Here is a 26,076-nt window from a genome sequence, read left to right on the forward strand (position 1 = left end):
GATGTTTGGGCAAAAAAGCCCCTCCTCAAGCTGGGCTAGTGGTGTGTGACCGTGGCGCTCTTTAGCACACCTGCCAGAAACATCGCCAGCTTCCCCCGCCAGCTGTCGCCGCATCCATCCATCCATCCATCCATCCACCCATGGACGATCCACTGGTGGTTACGGGTAAGGTGTCTAACGTGGAGGTTTTTCAGGTTCTATAACGATGGCCGTTTGCCTCCTCTGCCTGTCCTCTGCTGGCGACGGCGGTGTATCGTGGCGCAGACAGGGCAGAATGTCGCGGCTGAAAAGTTATTCTTGCAGGATTACGCTCAAAAGTTGTAGTAGTTTTAGCAGATTAGTTCCTGCAAGAAGAGACACATGTGACGTGAAACTTTGAAGATGTTGTTCTGTTTTAAAGATAGCTTTGCAACGGAGAAAAAAAAAACACTTTTTCTACAAGGAAAGGGAAGCTAGTGAATAGTCAAAAGCTTGAGTTTTGGGCGTTGGAGGCTAATGAAGGAGGAGGATGTTTTTATAATATTTTGTTGATGGTTTTGGGGTTTCATGTTTTATTGTTTGTGTCTTTCAAGATGAAGGCCACATTGTCTCTGGTCTATGAGTGCGTCTGTGAGTGCGTTTGATGGATTTTGGAAAGACTATGTATACTATGTATTGTGGTTGGGTATTGTGATCCAAAAAAAGATAATTTTTACGCACTTTGGTGCGGTTCGCCCAGCGCTCACGCTGGTGTTTTTTGTCATTTGACAAAAGCAGCGGAGTAAAGAACATATACACAAAGTATGGACATGATTGGACAGCTTACATAATGTACTATGTGACATGATGCAACTCTGCCTGAACAGAATGCCGTCTAATTGTTAGGCTGTATATTTTGCTTTTTTCTTTTTGTTTCTGTACTTTTTTATGTTTGACACACTTTCATGTTTCCGATCATCAAATACATTTAATTAGTCAATGACAACACAACTGAACACAAAATGCAGTTTTTAAATCAGCTGGGATAGGCTCCAGCATGCCCCCGTGACCCTCTAGAGGAGAAGCGGTATAGAAAATGGATGGTGGAAAATCCAAACCTCCATGGCCCTGTGTGGGGAAAAAAAGATTGCCCCCTCCTATTAAAACATAACTGTGGTTTATCACACCTGAGTTCAAGTGGAAAAGGTAATAAAGCCATTTCTAAAGCTTTGGAAATCCAGTGAACCACAGCGATAGATATTATCCACAAATGGTGAAAACATGGAACAGTGGTGAACCTTCCCAGGAGTGGCCGGACAACCAAAATTACCCCAAGAGTGCAGCGACAACACAACAACAGCCAAAGAACTGCAGGCCTCACTTGCCTCAGTTAAGGTCAGTGTTCACGACTCCACCATAAGAAAGACACTGGATAAAAACGGCCTGCATGGCAGAGTTCCAAGACGAAAAACACCGCTGAACACAAAGAACGTTAAGGCTCATCTCAATTTTGCCAGAAAACATCTTGATGATCCCCAAGACTTTTGGGAAAATACTCTGTGGTCTGACAAGATAAAAGTTGAACTTTTTGGAAGCTGTGTGTGTCCCATCACATCTGGCGTGAAAAAAGAATATTATACCAACAGTAAAATATGGTGGTGGTAGTGTGATGGAGGACTTGCTGTGATAAATGGAACCATGAATTCTGCTGCCTACCAAAAAATGCTGAAAGAGAAAAACAAAATGAAGCCTTTGGAGTGGCCTAGTCAAAATCCTGATCTGAATCCTATTGAGATGCTTTGCCATGACCTTAAAAAGGCGGTACATGTGGCTGAATTACAACAATTCTGCAAAGATGAGTGGGCTAAAATTGGGCTAAAATTCCTCAACATCGCTGTAAGAGAGTCATTGCAACTTATTGCAAACGCTTGATTGCAGTTGTTGCTGCTAAGGGTGGCCCAACCAGTTATTAGGTTTTGGGGTCAATCACTTTTTCCCACTTAATAATAAAAAGTTTAATTATAAAACTGTATTTTGTGTTGAGTTGTGTTGTCATTGACTAATATTTAAATTTGTTTGATCTGAAACATGAAAGTGTAACAAAAACAAAATCTTTTTCACACCACTATATATTGCTATATATATGCTCTATTTACTATTCTAGATTTCATTAAAAGCTTCAAAGATGTACTTGTTACACACAGAGGCAGAGCAAGCAAAGCCATTTGCTGGGTTGATTACCTTATTCCTGTTACACAGCAGTTCCTCAATGGTTCCAGACCCGACTGTAATAAGTCAAATAGGATTCCTTATTTATAAATCAAATATATTTGTAGCTAGAGCATAGACATGAACTAACATGAACTAAGTCCCCTATAATGACCTTTACACTTGTATTACCCAATATAGTCAACCTAATAGGAGTAAATAAGCCATTTAAGACAGAAATAAGACTGGCGCTTGTGTGTGTTGCTATACATGTGTTTCCTATGGGAGCAGTGTGGTGGGTGGACCGGAAGTAACGTCAGGGGTTCAGAGTTGAGTTTCAGCTTGGCGTGGGTTATGGCCATAACAGTAGCACGTGACATTTTAGGGATTATTGTGCCTGTTGTGAAATAATTCAAACCTGCAATGAAAGTCTGTTGTTCTGGTGATCAAGTCTGGCGCTTGTGCGTCTCACCGAACATTAGAGCAACATTACTGACACCTATTGACCAGTGTAGAAAAGTACATTCGTCTTTGATGCATCTTTTGCATGGCTTTTTGTGTTGTAGTTCATTTAGTCATGTTAATGCTTGAGAATGTTTAATTTAAGGCAAAAATACGCAACGTTGACTTAAATATGCATATATTTTGACTAGGCCGATTTATTAATTCATATATTTTTGAAAAACCTTGACAGAGTGAAGCCATGGAATTGGAATTTCGAAGTGGCAAGGGACAACTGTATTTAACAACTTAGATTTCATACAAAACTTAAAAAAAATCTGCTTTTAAAGAGCGCCGTTGTCTTACACAGAGGGGAGAGAGCGGAGCACAGCACAGTGACAGCACTTCCAATTGCAATTTCTGTCATTTTAACACTGGTTTTAACACTGAGCAAAGTGAACCAGAGGCCACCTGCAAGTGGACCAAGACCCAACTCTCAAGCGTTTAATGTGAATGCACCCTTAAAGGCCAAGGCTAGATCCTTGTGCGCTTACAAGTGTTGCTTGAAGATAAGAATATGATCAGATAGCTTTGCGCCATCTCTGTGAACACACTGCACTTTGACACCCTGTTTTCCCACTGAGGGGCTTGAGCATGGTCAGACGGCTTCTTACTGGAGCACATAGGTCAGTAGGAGCAGCTTCCTGTCCCCGGGGTCATGTGGCTGGTGCTGGCGACGCACTCATTGACGACACACAGCGGTCACAGGAGGGCTGCTGAGCAAACAATTGTGCAAACTTAAGAGTTGATTTCACGGAAGTGTGCGCATGAGTCAGCCGGGGGAGTTAGAAATTAGACAAAAGGATGATTATGTGGTGTGCTGCAATCCCATAAGTCCCTGTAACCTTGCACCTCTTGACCTGATCGTCCACTTTATCAGATCACTGTTGAAGGACATTGCAGTGGTAATACCGTCGGCTGTTGTTTTTTTCTTCTGAACTACTGCCTGTCTCTCTGTCCGTCCGTCCTCCAGCGGGTCAGACGACAGTCACGGGGAAAGAAGAGGTTGGCGGAGGGGCGATCAACCCGGACTACACGGCCTTTGTGCTGGTGCCCGTCTTCTTCCTCCTAGGCCTGCTGGGGGTGGTCATCTGCCACGTTTTGAAGAGGAAGGGCTACCGGTGCACCACCGAGGCACGAGATGAGGACCAGGAAGAGGAGCCGTGCGAAGAAGTAGAAAAGGACCCGGAGGTGGGCGGAGGTGAGGAATTTAACTGTTTACACTCTTGATTGATGGGGTGTATTCACACTTGTCATGTTTGCCTGTGTTGATTCTCAGTCACCCAGGTCATGGTAATCTGCTAAATTTCTATCAAAGTAACTAGACTCTTCTTGGTTGGTTCATCCAAAGCCTTCTTCAGTTTTACATTTTTTAAGTGTGGAGTCTCCCTATTTATTTATGGTGGGGGGGATAGGGCGATGCCACACTTACATCATTAAGAAGTGAATAAGCTGTTTGCATCAAAGGTGAAACATTTTCAACAAACAAGAACAGTCCAGTTGCCTCAATTCAGCTTTTGCGGACTTGTAATGTTTGGTTCCATTAAAAGGAACTCTAGTGCGTTTGCTGACTTAGTAAGTACAGCTTGTTTGGTCAAGTGTGAACACGATAATCCCAAACCTGCTGTCCACCAAACTAGTGGTCTCGGTCTGCTTGCAAGGGAACTCTGAGATCTGTACATTAAAGTTTAATTTATCCAGGATCCCCTTTTTTTCTGGCTTAACCAAGCCAAACACTGAAGATGTGGGATAAGCGGTACTACGAAGCTGAAGAACAACTCGATTGGGCAAGTCAAGATTTTCATGTCTTGTCATGAGCAGTGTTGTCAGCAGATGACCAATCACAAACATGAACAGTGTACCGAAGGCACAGTAGCTTACTACGCCCAGGTAGAAGAATATGAAGATTTTATACTTACTAAAAGAGATACGGTTACATCTGCTAAATGCAAGAGAGAAAGCTGGCAATCACCGACTACTTGTTACTACAGCTGTCTCACGCTACATCGCTGTTCGACTATCGCTCCCTCACTCTATCGTGGTTTTTCAAAAATGTATTAATAAATGATCACTGTTTCATGGTTGACTATGGCCCATTATTAGCCAAAAAATATTGAAATACAACTTATATGTAGTATTCTGGCCACTAGGCAGCAGTAATGACACAAAACATCGATTAGACTTGACATTACATCACATGACCTTAACACTGCACACAGTCCGCCACGGCATGTCCAACATAATAGAGTGACAAAAAGTTCCGCTTGGAAGTGGTACGTTTTTGGCTTTCTACTTTGTCTTTGTTCCATACTCCATTTGAAACCCTTTCTTAAGTTTAGAATAAATAAGTTGGAGGCTAACGAGTTAGCTCGCTAGCATGCTATGCAGCCGTGGCCGTCTCTTGTGTCCCTGCAGTGACCCTGTAGCCTGTGCATTAGCAATGTGCTAGTGGTTTAATTTATTTAGAACATGCATACAAGTTATATTGGAATATGTCACATCATCACTCATATGTGGGGTGAACAAATAATAATAGGAGTGTAAAGGTGACTATGGGGGTGTTATTTCATGTCTACATGGCTCTAATAATGGTAAAAAAAAACATTTAGAAAGTCAAACGGGTTTTCTATACTCTAACTGCTAACAGATTCAATTTATTAATATTGAGTCCTACTTCATGAATATTCACTTACCGCGTTCGGGCTTAGAACCAAGTAACCGTGATAAACGAGGGACGACTATACTGTACTTTAATGATGTTTTAGTCTTTTTTCTTTCAACCTGGGTGGTGTCAGACAACAATCTAGAACTTTCCTCATGAAAATCAGGGAGAAAATCAAAAGGAGGTTTGCCCTTTTCTGGAAAGTCCTTGCTCTAACTCTTTCACGTGTCGCACCGATCTCCACAGGATGGACAATGAACTGATGTCCTTTTCAGAGGCAACTGAAAGCTTTATATGACAGCTTTATATGTGATGTAACTGAGATATTTCCAACCAACATGCCATCTGCCAGGTTAAATACGTAGACTTATTTTTATATTCTGCTATATTTACCAGCTTAGATTTCACCAAAAGCTTCTAAAATATACTTTTGCAGAGTGCCGTTGACACGGAGGGAGAGAGCAAAGCTACAGTATGTGCTGGGTTAAATACTTATAGGGTCACTGATGATTTATCAACTATATTGTTTATAATTATGTTCTACGTTGTTCGCTTTTTGAAAGCGAATGGTAAATTCGTGTAGATTACATTTATAGTACATGGCGGGAGTCGTCATGGACTGAGTGCTGCAGAAAGGGGCGTTTCTGAAGGGACATCGGCAAAGTCGCAGCTCTCAGCTTAAGCAGAGTAAACAAACATGAGAGGATGGACGAGACAGAGGATGTTTACAGCGATCATAGCAAAGATTTGAGCGAAGTGTCAATAGTTTTTGAGGAGGAAGAAACTTGCAGCAGAGGGAATTAAGCCGCATTCATTCGAACCAACGACGATGAAACTAGCGTGTCAGATGCGGTGTTCGATTGAGATGACGATTGGTTCAAAACACAGAATGGTAAGTGTAAATTACCTTGGAGTTGCTTATCCTTCAATTATGGTTTTAAATCGGCTTCTTAATGAGCGTAAAGGGTTCTGTAGAGCCTTTTTTATTGTGTATTTTGTCGTCGTCCCTGCCCTGCCCCCCACCGTCAAGATATCGCTGTGAAAATGTTTTATAACATGTATAATGCTTAGAATGCTTGTTGCTATGGTGGCGTAGTGTGTGGAATACAATATGTAAAGAACACATGACTTACTCTTTATACCATACTTTCAAGCGAAATGCGAAAGTGTCCCTTCATAGCAGTCTTCAGTGCAATGAACATTGCAAAGAGCAGAACGCAAGGTGGGCGTCTGTTTGTCTCTTGTTCCTTCTACTCGCTTCGTTCATTGTAGTCTTAAACCTTCTGCTTTTGGAAAACAAAACAAACTTTTTGGCATGGCTACTTTTTTGATGAAAAATATACCGAGCTGCCTCTACAAGCGTTTGTTTAGCTGAGAGCTGCGCTTTGGGGCGGCGTTCAGTCCATGATGGCTCCCACCACGTACTATGAATGGAATTTTTTACGAATTTATGGTTTGCGTTCAAAAAACGAACAACGTAGAACAAAATGACAAACAATATAGAACATATTTCCGCACAGTTGATAAGTCATGTCAGTGACCCTTTTAAATACGTAGGTTATTTTCACATCCTGCTTCTATATCCCGGACTGAGACCCATCTCTCTCTTGTTGGGTGCACACCAGGGTTTGGATGATGCCGTTTATACTTGAACAAACGAACCATACTAGCAGAGAGAGTTCCTTTTAATTAAACCAAACAAGAAAAGTGTGAGTGCACCCAAAATGAGCAAAAATTACAAATATGCAAGAGAAAATGTACTGAAAGTGCTGTCTTGCTCTTTAAAAGTATATTTTAGAAGCTTTTGTTGAAAGTTAAGCTGCTAAATGGAGCAGTATATAAAAACAATCTTGTATTTAACACAGCAGACTGCATTTTGTTTTGGAATCAGTTGCGTCACGCAATACAGTCACAAAAGCTGCCCAATCACGTTCTTATGTTCTTTACTGTGCAGCATCTGGCCCCGTGACAAAAATACCTGTGTGAACACTAAAGTGCGCAACAAATATCTTTAAAAAAAAAAAAAGAACATAGCCATAGAGGACAGCCTAAAATTTCGCCTCTTTCTCCTTGACGTGTCCCGGTGTGGGCTAACACTCCCATGCACATGACTGCATTCATGCCGCCAATGATTGGGGAATTCTCATTACAGAGACGCTTAATTTCACTTGGCTCGTACTTTGACAGCTGCAGATAATGTGTACTGCTGTCGCCACAGTGATGCACAGGCTGGCATGCGAGCGCATAAACCCTAGTCGACATTACTTTTTATTATTTTTGCTTCCTTCTTCCTGTAACCTTTCCCATAGTTTCCATGAATTTTCATGAGGGAGAACTGTTTACATTAAGCTTTTCTAACTAATACGCAATCCCACTTCCTGGAATATCACCGCTGGCCCATTTTTACATGGACTAAATTTGAAGAAACCGTCTTTCATCAGTAAAGCCTTAACAGCCTGCTTCGAGCTCGCGTCTTAAAGCATGTGTAAATCAGCTCTCCTTCCACACATCCAGCCGTGTTCCCAGTGCGTGTTCATTTGAAGCACCTCTTCTGCGTGAGAAAGTGTCAGCATATCACAAGTCTGCGTTGGGCCTCTGCATACCAGAGGATTCCATTTCATCGCGGAGAGAGAGGGAGAGAATGTTTGTTTGACGTGCAGGAAGCAAGGAAAATAGGATGGGGGTGTCCAAACTTTTTCCACAGTATAAAGAAGAACGACGCAGGAACCACTTTGATATTTGTCATCTTTTTGTTCATTAAACACATTAAAACCAATATACAGTGCTCAATAGTATGTATTAGCCTGTCTGTCATAAAAACAAGAAAACATATGTTCAAAAGTAACATATTTATAGCAAGTAACAACGAAATAGTCTAAATAGTTCTGTTGAAATTGTTAGTGAGCACTTCTCCTTTGCAGAGAGAATCCAGCCACTTCACAGGTGTGCTGATTATACAGCATGATGGTTGCACAGGTGTGACTTAGGCTGGCCACAATAAAAGGTCACTCCAAAATGTGTTTCAAAAAGTTTAAACGAGTCAGTGTCCGCTATGACCACTATTTCCCCTCATACAGTTGTCCCTCGCTACATCACGGTTTGAACGTCACACCCTCACTCTGTCACGGTGTTTCCAAAAATAAATGAATGAATAAATGATCGCTGTTTTATGGTTGATTAAAATACAAATACAAATTGACGGTGTGGACATTGAAAGGGTGAACGAATATACATTTTTGGGGCTCATAATAGATGGAAAAAATGGGCTGGAAATCTCATATCAAAAATATACAACATAAGGTGGCGAGAAATACTTCAATATTGAATAAAGCAAAATTTTTCCTTGACCAAAAATCACTCCATACTGTTTACTGCTCTCTGGTATTACCATATATTATTGTGTGGAGATATGGGGTAGTAACTGTAAAAGCAATCTTTACTCGCAAAATGTACTGCAGAAAAGATCAGTTAGGATAATCCATAATGCTGCTTATAGAGAACATATACAAAGGCTTTTTCGAAAATCACAAATATTTAAATTTGCGGGTTTAGTAAATTTTCCAACAGCTAAAATTATGCATAAAGCAAACAATAACCTGCTAACCCAAAATGTCATATAATACTTTTCTACAAGAGAGGCCAAATATGATCTCGGGGGAGAAAAACTAAACTTGAAACACTTCTATGCGAGAACAACGCTAAAAACCAACTGCATTCCAGTTTGTGGAATCAAATTATGGAACAGGCTGAGTCAGGAACTCAAACACAGCACCAAGATCAGCAATTTCAAGAAACGCAACAAGCAGTTGATGTTTGCAAAATATAAAGAAGAATAGTGTTGATTTTGATATGTTAGGTTTATTTGTATTGATTTATTATATATATTATTTATTATGATTGTGGAAAAACCTTGACAATTATACTACTATCTTATGCACTATGCATTAAAAAGGTCACATATGAAACACAGGAAGTGAATAAATGTACTGCAACTGATGTAAAATGGATGGGGGGGTAGGATTAAATAAGCTTGGCCTCTTCCTACTCCTTTTGGACATTTGGAACTGTGAATTGTACCATGGGATGTATTCCATTGTAACCTGTATGCATGTTCAAATAAAATTAAACCATTAAAATTACTCAAACTGAAACGTACTCTAAGAAATGACGTAAATCCAATTAATCTGTCCCAGACACACAAAACACTTTTACCTTGATTGAAGACCTGTCGACCAAGAAGGTGATCACGAGCAGTGAGGGAAAAGGAGAAGAGATATCCACATGGGTGACACCTTCATACTTCGCTGCGAGTTATTTATTGAATTCGGTAGTGCGTCTCACCTTCTTTATGAAAATGCTGGCTCTGGCAACTTTCTTTGGCTTCATTGTGGGTTGTTTTGCAGCCGTGATCAAAAGCAGAGACTTGTGTCGTAATTGGGTTAGTTAGCAAAGAACTACAGTCGTCTGGTGATGGGGCAAAAGGTTTGGGTAAATTTTCGACATGAACCAAAAAAAACATGCTCGCCGAGGTTCCCCTGTAAACTGATTTTAGTCTCATCAATGCTGTTAATCCATTAGCGTAAACAAACACGCGCCTACAGTACATGTTATGCTCACATTTTGCCGTGATCTTTTTTTCTTTTCAGTGTGGACCTGAATCCTTGTAATCCTCGTAATGTTGTGATGTGGGATGCCATGTGACACAAAAAAAAACCAGCCACGGCCCCTGGACTAGAAACTGCAGACCCCTGCACGAGGGACCTCTTACCTGTGCTGAGCATTCATGCTTCAGCCCATTTGCTTGTCCCATCACTTCCATTCTACTGTTTTACTGCAATTTCCCTAACTTTGTGGATTATTTTCAGTCACATTTGGACTTCTGTTTATTTAGTTCAAGGTGGCGGCTGTCATTAATTACTTGTAGGAGTGATCACGTGCATTTAATGACACATCTTTATTACGCACAAAAATGAAGTGGGGTCGTGGGTTTTGACTTTTGGATGATTTTGAGTCTGGCATTTGATTTCTGTTATGAAATGTGGCAGTTATCATTAAGAGCTTGCGAGAAGCAATCATATTAGTTATTTGACGACTCTGCCACGTTGTGCGTGTGCATGGAATTGTGCCATGCCTTATAATGGCTTTTCTCTTCCTGCTTGCAGAGCTGAATGACACCATCAGCGACAACAATGACACAGTGGGACAGATCATCCACTACATCATGAAAAATGAAGGTATGCGTGCGTATAATGAAATAAACCGCTGACAGTTAATATCCTGCCAGCTCTCAAGCGGCCACATCCCATTTATTGTTTGGTTGTGTGGCTCAAAGCCTTTAACAAGATTTTGTGGCAGATAGCAATGCACTGTGGTCGTAGAAGTGCGCCATCGTAGATAGCAAAGTAATCTTCAGTGGGCGCCGTATGGCGCTTGATAAGAGGATGCTGCTGGATGATAAGGACGACCTTGTGCGTTAGTGTGGAGTTGTGAAGCTTCTTTTGCCTCATTATGTGCTGGAATCTGTGAAGGCCCCCTCGTCCAGTTGGGACCTTCAGCCTCCTGTTTAAACCAGGGGTGCCCACACTTTTCCCACCAAGGGAAAATGAGATATTATGGAATTTTCTAAAAAGGTTAATCTAATGTAGATATGCTAATAACTTACCCAAACAGCCTGCATGTCAACTCTGTCAGAGGTGACAAAGCCTATTATTATCATGCAATGACAAGCGCAATATCACTATTTTGTCCCAGCACAAGTAGAAATGTGTGAGGTCAGATGTTATGTTTTCGTCGCTTGTCATTATCCAGTGTGTACCACTTTCCACTGCAAATTTTGTGGCTGTTACAGTCCACTTGCATCGAGACCAAGTTTGAGCACTAACTTACAGTGGGACCCATTTAAGTTGACCCCCGTTTATGTTCACAACCATCTAAGTCGACTAACACATCGAGTACTGGTCCACCGTGTTCTTATGACTAAAAAGTGCCCGCTTCAGTCGACATGAACATATGTGCTTGACCGCTTTTATCAACATAAAATTTGAGACCCAAAGAGGTCATTTCCATGAGAAATCTGTCCATTTCGACCCGTGTTGTAGTATTTACTAACGTCATCATTATTGCTAAGCAGCAACAGTGACATACTGTATCGTAACTACCGTCTACAGCATTAAGACATGCACACAGTGACTTTCTGTTCAGTGTAAAGCAAGCTTCCAAATAAAAGCATGGCGGTATCAACGTGCATCCTACCACAGCAACCAGGTTGTTAGCCACCGGAAGACAGATTTGTGCATGTGCCATTGTAGTCCAGACATATAATGTAATTGCTGCAGCATCTCTGTTAGATAAGAGCAGGCACGCACGCGGACAGGTGCTCAGGCCAGAAAAAAGGGCACCCATCACCAAAATTATTCATAAAATGATTATTATATTTATTATTTTATAATGTATAAGAGATGTGCATAATAATCAAGTGACTTACAGAATCCCCATAAAGCTGATGACACAGCTGAAGCATAAGCAGCATCACACTAATGCTGTACCACAATATACCTCACCAGACTGTCATGTACTGTGCCCTCCAGAAGTATTGGAACAGTGAGGTCCACTTCTTTATTTTTGCTGTAGACCGAAACATTTGGGTTTGACATCAAAAGACGAATATGAGACATCTGGATCGGATACGCAACCTAGAAGATGGAACCTTTTTAGTTTGAACCCACTGTTTTTTATGTCATGAAAAGTATTGAACAGGTGAACAAGCGCATGTGGCTGACAGGTGTGTTTTGTGGCCCAGGTGTGTCCTATTACATTGCTTATTCAATCAATAAATAGTGCTGAATGTTTATGCTAAGTTTCAGATTGAGTATGATAGGTTTTGCCTGTGTAGATTGCATTTAGAGGTGAAAACAACATGAAAAGCAGAGAGCTGTCTATTGGTGGAAAAACAAGCAATTGTTTCAGCCTCAAAAATTCATCAGTCCATAGAACCTGAATTAGAATAGAATTGTTTAAGCTGAGTGGTGTGCGTCTGCTGGTGCAGCCATTGTACTTTTGTTCAAGAAGTCTCTACGAACAGTAGACGGTGATGCTTTTTCTCCTGTTCTCTGTTCTTGTTTCGATGTCACCAACCATAGCTTTAAGGTCTTTCTTTCCAGCTCTCACATTGCTACGTTTACATGCAGTCAATATTCGGGTTATTTCCAGCTCTCACATTGCTACGTTTACATGCAGTCAATATTCGGGTTAAGGTCAATATTCCGGTTTCTGAAACAAACCCGTTTACATGCCTGACGGACCATGTTTCGACGCACGGGAAACGTCATGACGCAAGCGCGTCATTTCCGCTTCTTCTTCCTGTATCCAAAAACAACAGCATCAGCACAGTGGATAATGAACGCTTTTGTTTGTGTTTTGGTGCTGATACTGACCCACCACCAGTACTTGACACTATTCTGTCCCGCTTTTTTCATTAATGGAAGGCGAGAACGTGAAGAAATAGGAAATGGAGTTGGAGCTGCGCCATCCACATCCATGCTATATATCCCCAGCTTCCCCCGGACACTTTTTGAAGATTCGTTCGTAGAAACCGTGCTTTGCGTAACTGCTTGCTCACCTTCTGGTAGATTTCGCTATTGCGGTACTATCTACCATCAATAAAAGACATAATGTCACCACACTAACGGGGTGGCTTGTTTCCCCCTCACTCTAAAAGTACTTCCTGCCAAAGCCACAAGATTCCTTTCTAATAGAACATGCGCAGAACACAAATTAATGTTCCTTTTGATCGTGATTTTGATTGATTATTGGCATTTGCTGGTTATTGCTAATATTCCGGTTATGATAGGGTTATTTGACTGCATGTAAACATACTCAATGTTTCTGTCATCAAATGCTGATGTTTTCCTTGATCTACCTGTTGGACGTTGGTTTATTTCTCCTTCAGGACATTCCAAATAGTTGTCCTGGCTATGAGCAATATTTGTGCAATGGTTCTGATTGATATTCCAGCTTCTTTCTGATTCACAATTGCTTGTTTTTTCCCCACACGCACGCACGCTGGTTTCCATGTATAAATACAGTCTACACAGGCAAAACTTATCCTACCCAATCGGAAGCTGAGCATGGACATTCGATGTTAATTATTGAGAAAGTAATGAATTCAATCACACACCTGACACACCTGGGCAATAAAACACCAGTCAGTCACATGTTCCAATACTTTTGCTCACGTGAAAAATGGGTGGGTTCAAACGAGGGATGCTGCGCTTTCCGATACCGATCATCCATGAGTGAAATCGGCTGACACCGTAGATTAACTGTACATTTTTAATTGTGTTTGAGTACTATTGGCCAGGGGTGCCGAATTAAGGGGGGAAAGTTAGGACAATTCCAAGGTCTCCCGGCTTTTTCTCGCTTTTTTGCTTGTTTTTAAACATTTTTTTTTTTACTATTGTTTATGTGTTATGACAGGTGCAAAATAATTGTATCATTATTTTGTTGTTTCAGCCAACTCTGATGCTCTGAAAGCAATGGTTCACGAAACCAGCATTGATTCTGATGGGTGAGTTTTGGGGGTTTTTTTGTGTGTTTTTGGTGCTATCCCGAGCTGACCACTAGATGGCAGCACCACCCTGCTTGCAAGTGTGAAGAGCCAATCAGGCCACGCTCTTTTGAGGCCTCCCAGAATTGGCACAGTTTCTATTGAGAGCATGCAGCTGTGAGGGTGAGGGGGGATAGTTCTCCAAATCCCCCACTGCCACTCACTTTTATTTCATGTTTGGATGCTGACCTCATTTCTTCACTCCTGCAACATCAAGAAACCCCAAATCACCATCCGGATTCTCCTTTCACAGTGCGCCTGTCACCCCCACCTCCCCGTACTCGCCCTCGCCACCCATGACCCCCGTGTCGCCGGGAGCGCCGCCAGGGGCCGCCAAGCACACCTGCAACCACCTGCACACAATCGGCGGCGTCGGCGGCCACAAGAACATCTGCACGCGCTGCAGCCAGAAGAAATGGCCTCTTGTGAGCAAACCGGCAGCTCGCAAGGCAGAGCAGCGCCGCAGCCACTCAGGAGAGGTCACCGTGCTGTCTGTGGGCAGGTGAGTGTTGCTCCACGTCGACCCTTGCCTCGCATCACAAGAATCAGCACATGCCTGGCACTTGACGGTCAAACATTAACTCTAAATCCCGAAAATGTTAATCCAGACTTAATTCCTTAACACCAGATCGCTGACCCGAAACCAACAAACCCTGGGAAGTTTTCATCTCGTTTCTGTCCCGCGTAGGTTCCGTGTGACAAAGTGTGAAAAAGCAGCCAGGGAGCGGCGGACGCTGCTGATCGCAGATTCCAACGGCAGCGTACCTTCAGTGGAGGCGGCGTCAAACAGCCGGACTGTGTCTGAGTCCCAGGAGGTTGGTGTCCTGGAAATGTCTTTGATAGGGACCAAAGCAGTGGTGCACACGGGATGTTTGTTTTTCTTCTAAAACTTAACATGAAACACTGGCCGCATCACAACACTACAAGGGAGGGTTAGGGCCGCATTGTGATCAGTCCACGACAGTTACATTTGGGGTTCGCGCGCGTGTGTGTGTGTGTGTGTGTGTGTGTGTGTGTGTGTGTGTGTGTGGGGGTGTGTGTGTGTGTGTGTGTGTGTGTGTGTGTGTGTGTACGAAGGTGGTTGTTGGCGGCGATTCGGAAGACGATCGTAGACACCTTCACACAATATGATATGATATGATATGACTTTTTATCGGAATATTTTTTACTTATTTTTCGTAAACTTGTGTTACCAGAAAACATGTTTTCCATTTCTGCTTTTTTTTTTTTTTAATGTTTTAGAAGTATTTCAAATTTCTTCTCGTAATATTATGACTTTATTCCTGTAATATTAAAACTTTTTTCCCCACACATACTTTGGCCAAAATTACAAGTTTATTTTCTTTTGTTTTCCATAATATTAGGACCCAACAATGTTTTAATGTGACAAATCAGGAAGGGGGCAAACACTTTTTTATGGTGTTGGAATTGCACTGCTGTTGATGTTGATGTGTTCCGGTCAGAGTAAAGTTCTTAAAGAGCGTCAGACTCTGGGGGGGGGGGACGACGCTACGGTGTCTTCGTCTGCTGTCATAACAGAGAGGGGTGGCTTGCCAAGGTGCGCATGCGTTAATTACGCTAAAAAAATGTTTTACGTAATTAATGAAATAAATTAGTCACCGCAGTTACCACACTATTTTTGACAGCCATACTTTTTTTAAATTTTAGATTTCAACTTTATTCTGTAAAAAATGACAATTACAATATTTCTGTTAATATTTTGACTTTATTTTTTATTTTTCTTGTTTAAATTACATTTTTACAGTGTGCTGTGGGCCAATAAAAAAACAGCCACAGGGCGTAAAGGCTCCCCCCCCCCCCCCCGCCCCCCGGCACTTTGGACACCCCTGTGTTAGGGGGAGCTGTCACGCTAATACAAGGCGGAGAGGAAACTTTGAGTTTTGTGTGGAGGAAATAAAATACCTTTTAGGATGAACTGTAAGCTTGCAGGCCCCCTCTCAGCTCCAACGTGGTGAACTGTCAATATGTCCCAACACTTTGGTCCTTGTAGCGCTTTGGAGCTAAAAGTGTTTTCTTCTGGAATTGTGTGCTTTGTCTGATTGTTCTCCTGTGCTACCTCAGGAGGAGAATGACAACATGGACAAAGAGAAATGATCCAACGGCAGGTAATGACTTAACACGTGACTCGTGCTTCTTCTCCCAATTGTCCATTTCTCCTAATTGTTTCTTCTCTGTGGCTACTGTACCGTCACGTCATACAGCTTTCCCTTAAAAAGACAAATCATCTGCGCACTTTTTAAAAGCCTCTCTAAGACGACGTCGACACATCAGCAACGGAGCAATATGGGTGTGCAGGTCCCCCTCCACCCTTCACTTGGGGCCAAACTGCTGCTGCTGAAGGCTGGCGGCGTGCATGACGCAATCACATGAGCCACTTATTTTCCAGCTAGGTAGGAAAAGTTTTTTTTTTTTTTTGGAATTCTCCCTAAAGACTTGTAGAGCTTCATATCACTGGGTCCAGCTGTGTGACATCATACAGGATTCCAGGATGAGCGTGTGCCAGCTTGATTGAAGAAGACTTCTTAAACTGGTACAGCCAAGCCGAGGCCAAAAAACCCCCACAGGAAGTAGGAATGACCTACGGAGCCAGGAAGCTGTCTGGAGCCTTGGCAGGTGTCATCAAAACAATAAAGCATCATAACGTGCACCAGCCAGGAGGAAGATGGCGTCAGTAAGAATATATCAACTAGTGCAAGTGTAATGCGCAATGCTTGAGTGGCTTCTGTGTGCCAGTGAAAAAAACATTACATTTTACTGTTTCATTTTATTTCTACAGCATGCTAACAATGCACTTATTTTATTTGATTTGATTTTTTCCGGATTCATGTAATTATCATGATGACGATGAGCTGCTGTGAAGTTTTCATGGTGCGTTCACACTTGCCGCGTTTGGTTTGCTTGAAAGGAAGTCCGGTGCGTTTTCTCTGCCGAGTACGGTTCGTTTGGTCAAGCGCGAACGTGTTCAACTGAACAGGCGGACCAAGACCGCTTGCGGGTGAACTCTGGCGCGCGTCGCTTCACTTGATCTCCAGTTTCAAAGCTACAGGAACCAGTGTTAAAATGACAGCAGAAAGTATGCAGAAATGACAAATGTGTCAAAGACACAGCTCTGCGCTCTCCCTCTGTGTGTGACCGCTCTTTAAAAGTATATTGTAGAAGCTTTTGGTGAAATGTAAGCTAGTAAATAACCCAGCAGACAGCTTTGCTCTTTCCATATGTGTGTTCGTGGGGGAGAGGATCTTCAGTATATTTTAGAAGCTCTTGGTGAAATCTTAGGATGATAATTATAGCACAATATAAAAATAACGTATGTATTTAACCCAGCAGGTGGCATTTTGCTTTAATATTTGTGAGATGTCACAAAAGCTCCCCAATCATCTCCTTAATTTATGCATAATTGTGTTGTTAACTGCACAGCCTTTGGTCCCATGACACAACACAACACAACACAACATGACACGACCAGTGTGAACGCTAAGCCAACTGCGCACAAAGAGCACCTAGAGGACAGTACCGAACCACAAGTGTGAATGCAGCCTTTGTGTGTTGGAAGCTGCAAAGTTCTGTTTGCACTTCCTTTTTTCACCTGAGAAATGTTTTGTCCATTCCATTCCATTTCTTTTTTTTTTTTTTTTGGTCTTCAGTCTTGTCTCTCTGTTATTTAAAAGATTGAGCGGCCGAGGGTTGTTGGCCGAAAGTCTTCCATCAAAACCAAAGGGAGCGTTGACGTCAGTCTACCTCTTCTCTCCTTCATGCGGGGTTATTTCACCTTTTACAGCCTTTTTTATGTTTGTTTAGGGGTCAGCATCATCAAGCTTGTCATTTCATGGTGCCACTTTTTTGGATGGATTACATGTATTTTTTTATTGTTTTCAAGGATGCTGTGTTTGTATTTAATGCCAAAAAAATAAAGATGTATACATATCAGAGCTTACAGAATTGTTTTGTTTGGAAATTTTCAAACTGCATGTTAGCAAGGAACTTGAACGCTCCCTTTTTCCGCCTGTTCGCAAATGACTTTACATTACAAATAAATAAGTACTGTGTAAATGAGTAAATAACATATCAGCAGAAATAACAGCTAGACAGCGCTCAGAGGGCAGTGTCGACGTGGTTATAGCGCACAAAGCGACGTCATCCCGCCTGTGGCTGTGAGCAGCCTTTCCCCCAAAGACACAAGGTCACAGCAGGGCGTGTGAGGGTGCAAATATTGACTCCTGTTGCACACACAGGGCTGTTTACCTTAGCTCTTCCCTAGGATAAAAGTTGTGGAGACAATAAATCCAATCTTTTACGTATGAATGCGCCATGCACCATTATACGGGCTGCCACGGGTGAACATTTGGAGGTGGGACGGGGGGACGAGAGGGAAGCCTGGTCAATGTTTAACGCCTTGAACACAGTGACCTTCTGGGAGGAGCCACTGCTGGTACACAACTACATGCAGGCTCCACTATGGGTGTAATATTTAACTCTCAGGGTCTGTCTGCAGGGAAAGGGTGAACATTAATGAGGTTTGGGGCCTGGAATCCAGCGTGCGAAATGCTGATGAACCAGGAAATGAATTCTGAAGTTTTTTAAGTGTTTTTAAAGCACAAGCCTTCCAACTCTTCCTCTGAGACTATGCTGCAGTTAAGGTCCCAATAAAGCCTTGAGAAAAATAAACATGTCAGACTAGCGTACACGCACCCGCCATTGTCCACCGTCAATGCACTGGTTGTCAATGACTTAAAGTCACCGAGTGAAACACTGATGGTCTGATTGTGAGCGTGAACTTGTAAGAAGCAGAGTGGAGTCACAAACATGGCAAAGCAACAAAGCGCATGTCGCTTTAAAAATGTGAAGCTTCAGTACGACGTGAGTTGGAGAGCCCAAAGGTGCTCATTAGTGGATGCCTCAGTGGTGATGGCGCTCGTTTGTCAAGTCTGGAGGGAGTCAACACACATTTGTGAATCTCCGGGATGGATTCAAGGGATTTTAGCACATTTTGATTACAGTGAAACCCGTTTATGTCGACAGCCCGTCTACCAACTCATCAAGTCCTGGTCGACCGCATTCTTATTCCTAAAAAGGGCCCACTTATGTAGTCTGGCTCCAGACCACCACCAGCTAGCATATGTTATCAACAGTAGTTTAAAATAATGTACATGCAGTTCAAAAAATTTCCATTTTTCACAATGACACCACTAAAGTCACCTTTACACTCCTATTATTATTTGTTTACACCATATTGCTGATATGCAGGCAACAAGATCACCACAGGGATAGCGTGCATAGCATGCTCGTGAGCTAACTAGCTAGCGTCCAATTGATTTATTCTAAACTTAAAGGGTTTCAAACTGAGTTGGAAGAAGGATAAAGTAAGAAGCCAAAAACGTACTACTTACACACAGAACGGAAGAACTTCTTTCTCTTTTTCTCTGCCATTGCTGACTGCATGCACTGTTAAGGTCATGTGACGTCTCATCAATGTTTTGTATCATTACTGACGCCTAGTGACCAGAACACTACATGACCTGTCTTTCAATAGGCCATAGTCAACTACGAAGCAGCGATCATTTATGAGTTCATTCTGAAAAACCACAATGTTCGAACCGCAATGTATTGCAAACGGAGGGACGACTGTAATGCTATTCGTGCGTTCAGATGTTGGCGCCCCCTAGTCAGCTGCATGCGGCCCCTTTGGGGCATGCGTGGTCGACCCCTTTTCTCGACATAAAAATCATTGATGTGAAAAATTAGTCCATTTACGTTGACGTGATGTAGTATTTTCAACGCTGCAGCGTGAAACAGCAACATAACTACTATCCACGGCATTAAAACGTGGACAGGGCGAAGTAAGCTTCTAAATAAAAACATGGCAGGATTAACCTGGCTTCTACCACAGCAACTAACAAAATGCACCCATTTAAGAAATGTTTTTAAAGATTGTTAGCTACGGGAAGAAAGATTTGCGCATGTACGAAAGCTTTATTGTCATTGCAGTCAAGACATACAACGATTTACCTCGACAGAAAGAAGCAAGAATCAAAATAAACTTCAGCACGAATGGAGGAAAAAGGTAAAAAAAAAATCCTTTGTCGCCCATTGTCATGTCTCGATGTCAGTCAGACGGTCAGAGGGGCGTCTCCTTAAACGGGTTCCACTGGAGCTATCGAGAGAAGCTCTTCTTACAAAGCTCCGACCTCAATCAGCTCACCAGCGAGCGTGAACTACTTTCACACACCAGAATGGAAAATGAGAAAATGATGCTTGGTCTTGCACTTCAAAAATCCTAAATAAGGCCTGAAGATTTAATTCATTCACAAAAGAAACGCTGATTCAGCGCTAAGGTTTCACTTTGTGGACAATTGGAGTGTTGACACACTTCCCTTGCAAACCAGGACTTGCCCTTGTAAACAGCTTTCCCTCTGAATGGCGTCCGCTTGCGTCCCTCATTCGTAGTCCTCCCCGGCCGTGGCAGCTTCCAGGGCGGCGAGGGCCTCGGCCACCATTGAGTCTGTGACGCTTTGCACCTCGTCTACCTCGTTCCCAGCGTCGTCCTCCTCGTCCTCGCTCTTTGCCACACAGATGCCGCTTTCCACGGTGGACGCGTCCGCCGCCTTGCATCTGCGCTCGTCTTTGGTGTCGACCGACGACAGGCTGGTGGTGCTGGTTTGGATGTCCACCGACAAGACGCTGCCCTCGTCTCCGGTGTCGCACGGGTACTCCGGTGTCCCCCCCACGCCTTCGTCCACCTCGTCTACCGACAGGCTCCCGCCTGTGTTGATGCACTCAGAGAGGGGGCTGTCCCAGTGTCTCAGCTCACCAAAGACCCTCTGGTTGTCATAGGCCTGAAAGCTGGGGTACACCGGCACCTGACTGTGCCGTTTGTCCTGCATCACCCACTGCGGCCCTAGAGCGTCCGGCTGGATTATGTAGAGACCGCCCTCCACAGTGGGGGCACTGGCTGTGGCGGGCAGAGGCGCGGCATGCAGCCTGTGGTTGACGTGGTTGTTGTCCACCTCCAGTCTGAGGCTGCTGTCACTGGAGATGCTGTAGGCCAGGTTGTGAAAGCCCTCCTTGTCCTCATTCTGCGAGTGGTGGCCCCTGCGGCCGCTGAGGGCCCCGCTTGAGAGGTTGTGAGTGTGGTAGAGGGAGTCTGTCTTCCTCACATCCACTGCCACAGAGGGGTCGGACATGTAACTGAAAGACAGGAAACCCATTAGCACAATTTGGACTTTAATCTTGCAGGCTTGGGGCCATTTTTGCTAGCAACTCGTTTTTATTGGCGCTCTGCACATTGTAAAAATAAAATAAATTATGAATAAGATATTATGCTTATTAGCTGTGTCACCTAGAACACAAAGCTATGATGTTTTGTTCACATAGCTTAGCATTAGGGATGCTGCGATCGGTGGGCCAACGATCAGATTTCCATAGAAAAGTACATGATCGGCATACGCCCGTCAATGCCGTTCACAAAAAACAATCACCTGTGGCTCGTACTATTACAGCCTGCAGCTTGTGGAGACCCCTGTGTGCAGTGTCGTGTCCTGCTCTAATGTCTTGCGTAGTGTCCCCCTCGCCCCTTTCCTTCACATGGCAGGTGTGCGGCAGCAACCCCAAACTTTTATGCGATTTGTGAGAGCGATGTAAAGTTTGCATCCTGCAACACATGCCACGAAAAACACCTTGCGGAGGTAGCATGTTAAAAGCTTGAAATGAATACGGCATTTGAAAAAAACAAACACAACAACATGCATGAGTATGCATGAGTGCTGCATCAGTCAAATGGCAGACAGACAGTCAGAAGGCAGAGCAAATAGCCTGAAAAATGATTGAATTCATCGGAGTAGACGAGCAGCCTTTCTCAGCGGTGGAAGACACCGCGTCCCGCCAACTGCTCTCTCACTTGGAGCCCCACTAATCGCGACCTGGAAGTCATGCCAGAGCTCCATCTGACAATGCACGCTTACATCAAAAGTCTTTTTAAAGAAGGCGTTTCATCCATGTAAGTTACACTAGTGATATTTGTTCTGTTGAAAAAGTAAGTAAAATAGGTTTTTGTCGAAATAAAGGTGATTTTATGGTTCCTTTTTTCACATCATGCGTGCACATTGCCTGCTGGCGGAGCCTCGTGTTTTTCACACCCATCTCCTATTTGTTGTCTTTCTGCCTTCCCTGCAGGGCTTGTCCATCTTGCACCTCTGCAGGTGTCTTTCCCCACCCGCGTCTGCCATGCGTCCTCCTAACAGTCTTGCTAATCTATCACTGCTTTGCACGTTTTTTTCAAATTGTTCTCGCGCACTTTTGTGTAAAAGCTAAAAAAAAGCAAACCTTATCATTTCGACAGCATGATTCTTTGCTCTTTCCCCCTCGGACCTCAGTGCCTCACTCCCTCTCTTGCTCACCCTTCGCAAAGCTCCCTGCAAAGCTCAGAAAATTAATGTTTTCCTTTCCTCACACTCCGTGTCCCGGCAACCAAGGTGAAAAAAAACCTAAAATGTTAGAAATACAAGGTCTTTTTTTTTTTTTTTTAAAAAGAAGGCATCAACACCAAGAATCTCTTCAAAAGCATTTTAGTGAGTGTGTGTTTTAATGTGAAGGAACTAAAAACATGATAAATAATGATGCTGCAATGGCTTGAATGGGTTGAGAAACACGGAAGAATGCCATTCATTTCAATGGGACTGTTTGGGCCAGAAAAGACTTTTGGTCTGTCAAAAAAGATTTTGACGTTGGAATTGTTTGACTCGATTGAGGAATATGGAAGTCGTTAGAATTCACAAGATTAAAGATCAAAGGGAATTTAATGTGTGGATTTTGGAAAATCGAGTGTTTTTATGGAATGGTTTGAATTGGTGAGATATATGGAACTTGTAAAAACTGTCCATTTTTAATGGGAATGCTGTCACTGGAAAATACGGATGTCCCGATCCACATTTTTTTGCTTCCGATTTGATTTTTTTTATAGTCTTGCCGATCCGATCCGATTGTTTTTTTGTTGGTTTGTTTTTTTAATAATAATAAGCTTTTGTTGCAAACATGAATTTGTGGAATTGAATACGGTTATGAAAATAGCTCTTCAAAGCATTACAAATAATGCAACCAAAGTACTGCTGAATGTACTTTTTAATTACACAGCATGACCAACAATATTGTAAGAAACCTCTGTGAGTCAGGTCCCTAATCCCTAAATAAAACCCCGAACAAAAGATCCAAAGTCCAATAAACGATAAAATTGGAAAGAATGGGCATGCAAAATACTTTTAGGGTAGGACTAATCATTTGACGTGGCTATAGATCAATTTGTGGTGTGATTTAGAATATATGAAATTTTTTTAATAAACTCTCTTGGGAGGCCCTAATTTTTTAGAATTCAGTTTTTTAGCTTTTCCACTTATTTTACCAGCATAGAGTGTGTGCTATTTGGGTTGGATTTAAATGCAAAAATCCTTACATTTAGCTAACTTTTCTAATGGGATGTCAGCCTCAGCACATTTTGCTACAAAATGCTCAACAAACTGTAATGTTTGTACTTGTGATTAAGGAAGATGGAGTCACAGATGTAATTCCAATCGATTATTAACGTAAAATATTTTAATGACACCCTTATTTTGTTTATACAATTAGACAAATGTGACAAAGAGCGCTCTTATTTTGAAGGGCGGAATGTGTTGTGTGTTTAAGAATGGCAATTGACGGTTGATACGCGCCGGGTGCAAGAATAAACGTGCCTCTCGTCTTTTTTCATTTTTTTCACTGCATGCCATCAGTGGGCAATGTAAAATGATTCATACATTAAAGCAGTAAAACACAACGCGGTGAAAATATACTCATCCAGTCTGAGTCGCGCGCACACACAGTTGCACTAGTTAAACTAAGCAAACCCTGGTAGCTTTCATTCACGCGCCGAAACAGAGGCGTTTCCAAGGTTTTTCGCCACCGTTTCGACATGTTTAGTAGTGTTTGTACGATCCCTATTATAAGCAACCAGCGGTTTGAGCGGCACTTTCCGTGCGAGCTCCCCACACCATGACGCAGCAGTCCGGGCGCAGTGACAGGGAACTACCTCTGTCGCTACGGAGCCAAATATCCAACGTCCAACGTGAAACTAACTTCACCACGGTACACCGCGGACATGTCTGCATGGTGGTGTTACGTTTTCTTCTTCTTGCGGGTGGCGCGAGTCGAGTGGCAACCAGCTTTGAGGCGCATTATAGCACCTACCATGTTGGTAGTTACGAACGTGATACGGCAACCAGATCGGCGGAAGCCGATATTATCCGATCTTCACAAATACAGCGGATCGGCAGCCGATACCAATCCTGAAGATCGGATCGGGACATCCCTAACTGGAAAATGTGGAATTTTGGATGAGCTGAACAAGTTGATGTCGGAAAAGTTTGAATTGGTTGAAAAAATGTGGAAAAAAACGAGGCAGTATAAAAATAATACAAAATTGTTGGTGCTTTTCAGCATTCACACAATAATCGTTTGAGTAGTTTTAAATGAAAAGCTTGTGGACATCCTGGTGGGCATCCTCGAGAAACGTGTGACCCAGTAACCTACAGGACCACTCGGCCAAACAGGACTAAGCCCAGAAGTGTGACACTCCAGGACAATTAGGAAAGTATGTGTGTGCGTGTCACAAGCATTCACGTCGGTGATTACGAGTCAGGAATGCGAATCACAGCGCGCAGGTTGGTTAGTCTCCAATCAAAACGTCCAACAAAGTTGTTGCACTCACCAACAGGGATTTCTCAACAACACAACAAACCAATGTAATGCTTTTGCAATTAGGTGCAGATTTATTTCAGATTTTGACAGACTCAGACGTGCAGGGAGACAATTTCTTCTTCTTCGAGGAGTAAAACCCCCATTTACATATAACCTTTGCTGCATCTGACAGTGATTTTCATTTTCCTGCCCACTCAAGATGACTCAGGCCCTCAGTCTTCCATCTCGCCTCACCTGGATATCAATATGAGAGCTCTAATTTCTCTTTTCAGGGATTCTTGCCACTCAGGTACAGTGGAGTGGAATGATGACAAAGATCTGCCAGGCCGGGGTGACCTCGTTAACACTCGTGTGGTTTCAATTAAAAAAGACGGCATCGCAGACACACACACACCTGACAAGCAAGCACTCACCTTTTCATCATCCGGCAGCATCGGCACCCCATTTGGCCGGCCGGGTGGTAGAACTGCTGAGGTTAAAAAAAAAAGTAGTTAAATTTACACACAGCACAAAAATCAGCTGCTTAATGATGTTGATTGATTATGTTTAGATGAAGGGCTGTCTTTGTAATCTCATCTTATGTAATGCTTTCATATCATCCTATGTACAGTATACAGTACATTACATACAAGTGCATGTGACGTGCATGTGATGCTCGGCAAAGGGCATGTTTGGGAGGTTTATCCACATGTTCTCAGTTTCCGTGGAGGCTGACTGGTTCCTGATCCAATCAAAGTCCTCTTCTAGATACTAGCATTACATGTATAGCAATACGCTTCGTCACCACAGTCCTGTGAAAAACTCCTGAAGCATTGCACACAAAAGGTTGAACATACGTCAAAACATGCACCCCGACTATGTTGCCTGTGCTATTATTTTTCTGACAAATACACCACGGGCGCTGCTGTTAAACCCCAAGATACTCGCTCGAGAACTAGTTATGTGTCCGTGGCGGAAGAATACCAGGCAAGCCAACCACAGGAATAACAGTAAGGAATTTCTCTCAGTTTTTTTATTACGTTTCCATTTAATTCTTGTATTTAACCTTTTTATTACTGTATTTTTTTTATGTGTTAATTCAGGTGTAAGTGAGCGGTCTGCAACCCGCGGCTCCGGAGTCACATACGGCTCTTTTACCCTTCTTCTGCGGATCCAAATGATTTATGCTTCTGTGTAGTCCCACCTGGCGCCGTCATGAGCCTTTCAAAGTTCTCTGTTGGAGTTGAGCGTGTGCAATTCTCCACCAAAGTGCTAGGGGCAGTGTTTTCTGGTGAGTCAACTCTGTGAGAAACCATGATGCCGGTGAACTATTTAGCTGTTAGCTTCCTTTGTCGCTAATGAACAATGGTACAGTGTGGAACAGTGTGGTAATGCAACTGGAACTAAACGATGTGTAACG

General features: G+C 42.8%; 2 protein-coding genes across 5 annotated transcripts in view; one reads left to right on the top strand and one right to left on the bottom strand.

Annotated features, from left to right (window-relative positions):
• Window positions 1-18,272, top strand: rell1 (RELT like 1). Of its 2 annotated transcripts, XR_008566252.1 has the most exons (9): window positions 1-165; window positions 3,641-3,868; window positions 10,492-10,563; window positions 13,841-13,895; window positions 14,188-14,436; window positions 14,623-14,749; window positions 16,017-16,060; window positions 16,157-16,345; window positions 16,435-18,272. XR_008566252.1 is itself a non-coding variant. In XM_054753621.1 (8 exons), exons 1-7 carry the CDS (start codon window positions 141-143, stop codon window positions 16,047-16,049), a joined length of 789 nt encoding a protein of 262 aa, XP_054609596.1. In that variant the 5' UTR covers window positions 1-140; the 3' UTR covers window positions 16,050-16,060; window positions 16,157-18,270. The 2 variants fall into 2 exon arrangements, 1 of the variants encoding a protein (XP_054609596.1); XM_054753621.1 differs by having other exon boundaries at window positions 16,157-18,270.
• zgc:194930 (uncharacterized protein LOC557813 homolog) overlaps window positions 15,770-26,076 on the bottom strand; it is an 18,615-nt gene continuing 8,308 nt past the window's right edge. The window contains exons 2-3 of one of the 3 annotated variants that reach the window (XM_054753623.1): window positions 25,091-25,143; window positions 15,770-21,140 (exon numbers count right to left, since the gene is read on the bottom strand). In XM_054753623.1, the coding sequence (XP_054609598.1) occupies window positions 20,390-21,140; window positions 25,091-25,122 (783 nt within the window). In that variant the 5' untranslated portion in view covers window positions 25,123-25,143 and the 3' untranslated portion in view covers window positions 15,770-20,389. Of the gene's footprint in view, window positions 21,141-21,430; window positions 25,061-25,090; window positions 25,147-26,076 lie in introns of those variants that run through there. The other 2 variants (XM_054753622.1, XM_054753624.1) reach the window with 2 other exon arrangements.

The sequence above is a fragment of the Dunckerocampus dactyliophorus genome, chromosome 15 (genome assembly GCF_027744805.1).
Source record: "Dunckerocampus dactyliophorus isolate RoL2022-P2 chromosome 15, RoL_Ddac_1.1, whole genome shotgun sequence".
NCBI classification, from domain to species: domain Eukaryota; kingdom Metazoa; phylum Chordata; class Actinopteri; order Syngnathiformes; family Syngnathidae; genus Dunckerocampus; species Dunckerocampus dactyliophorus.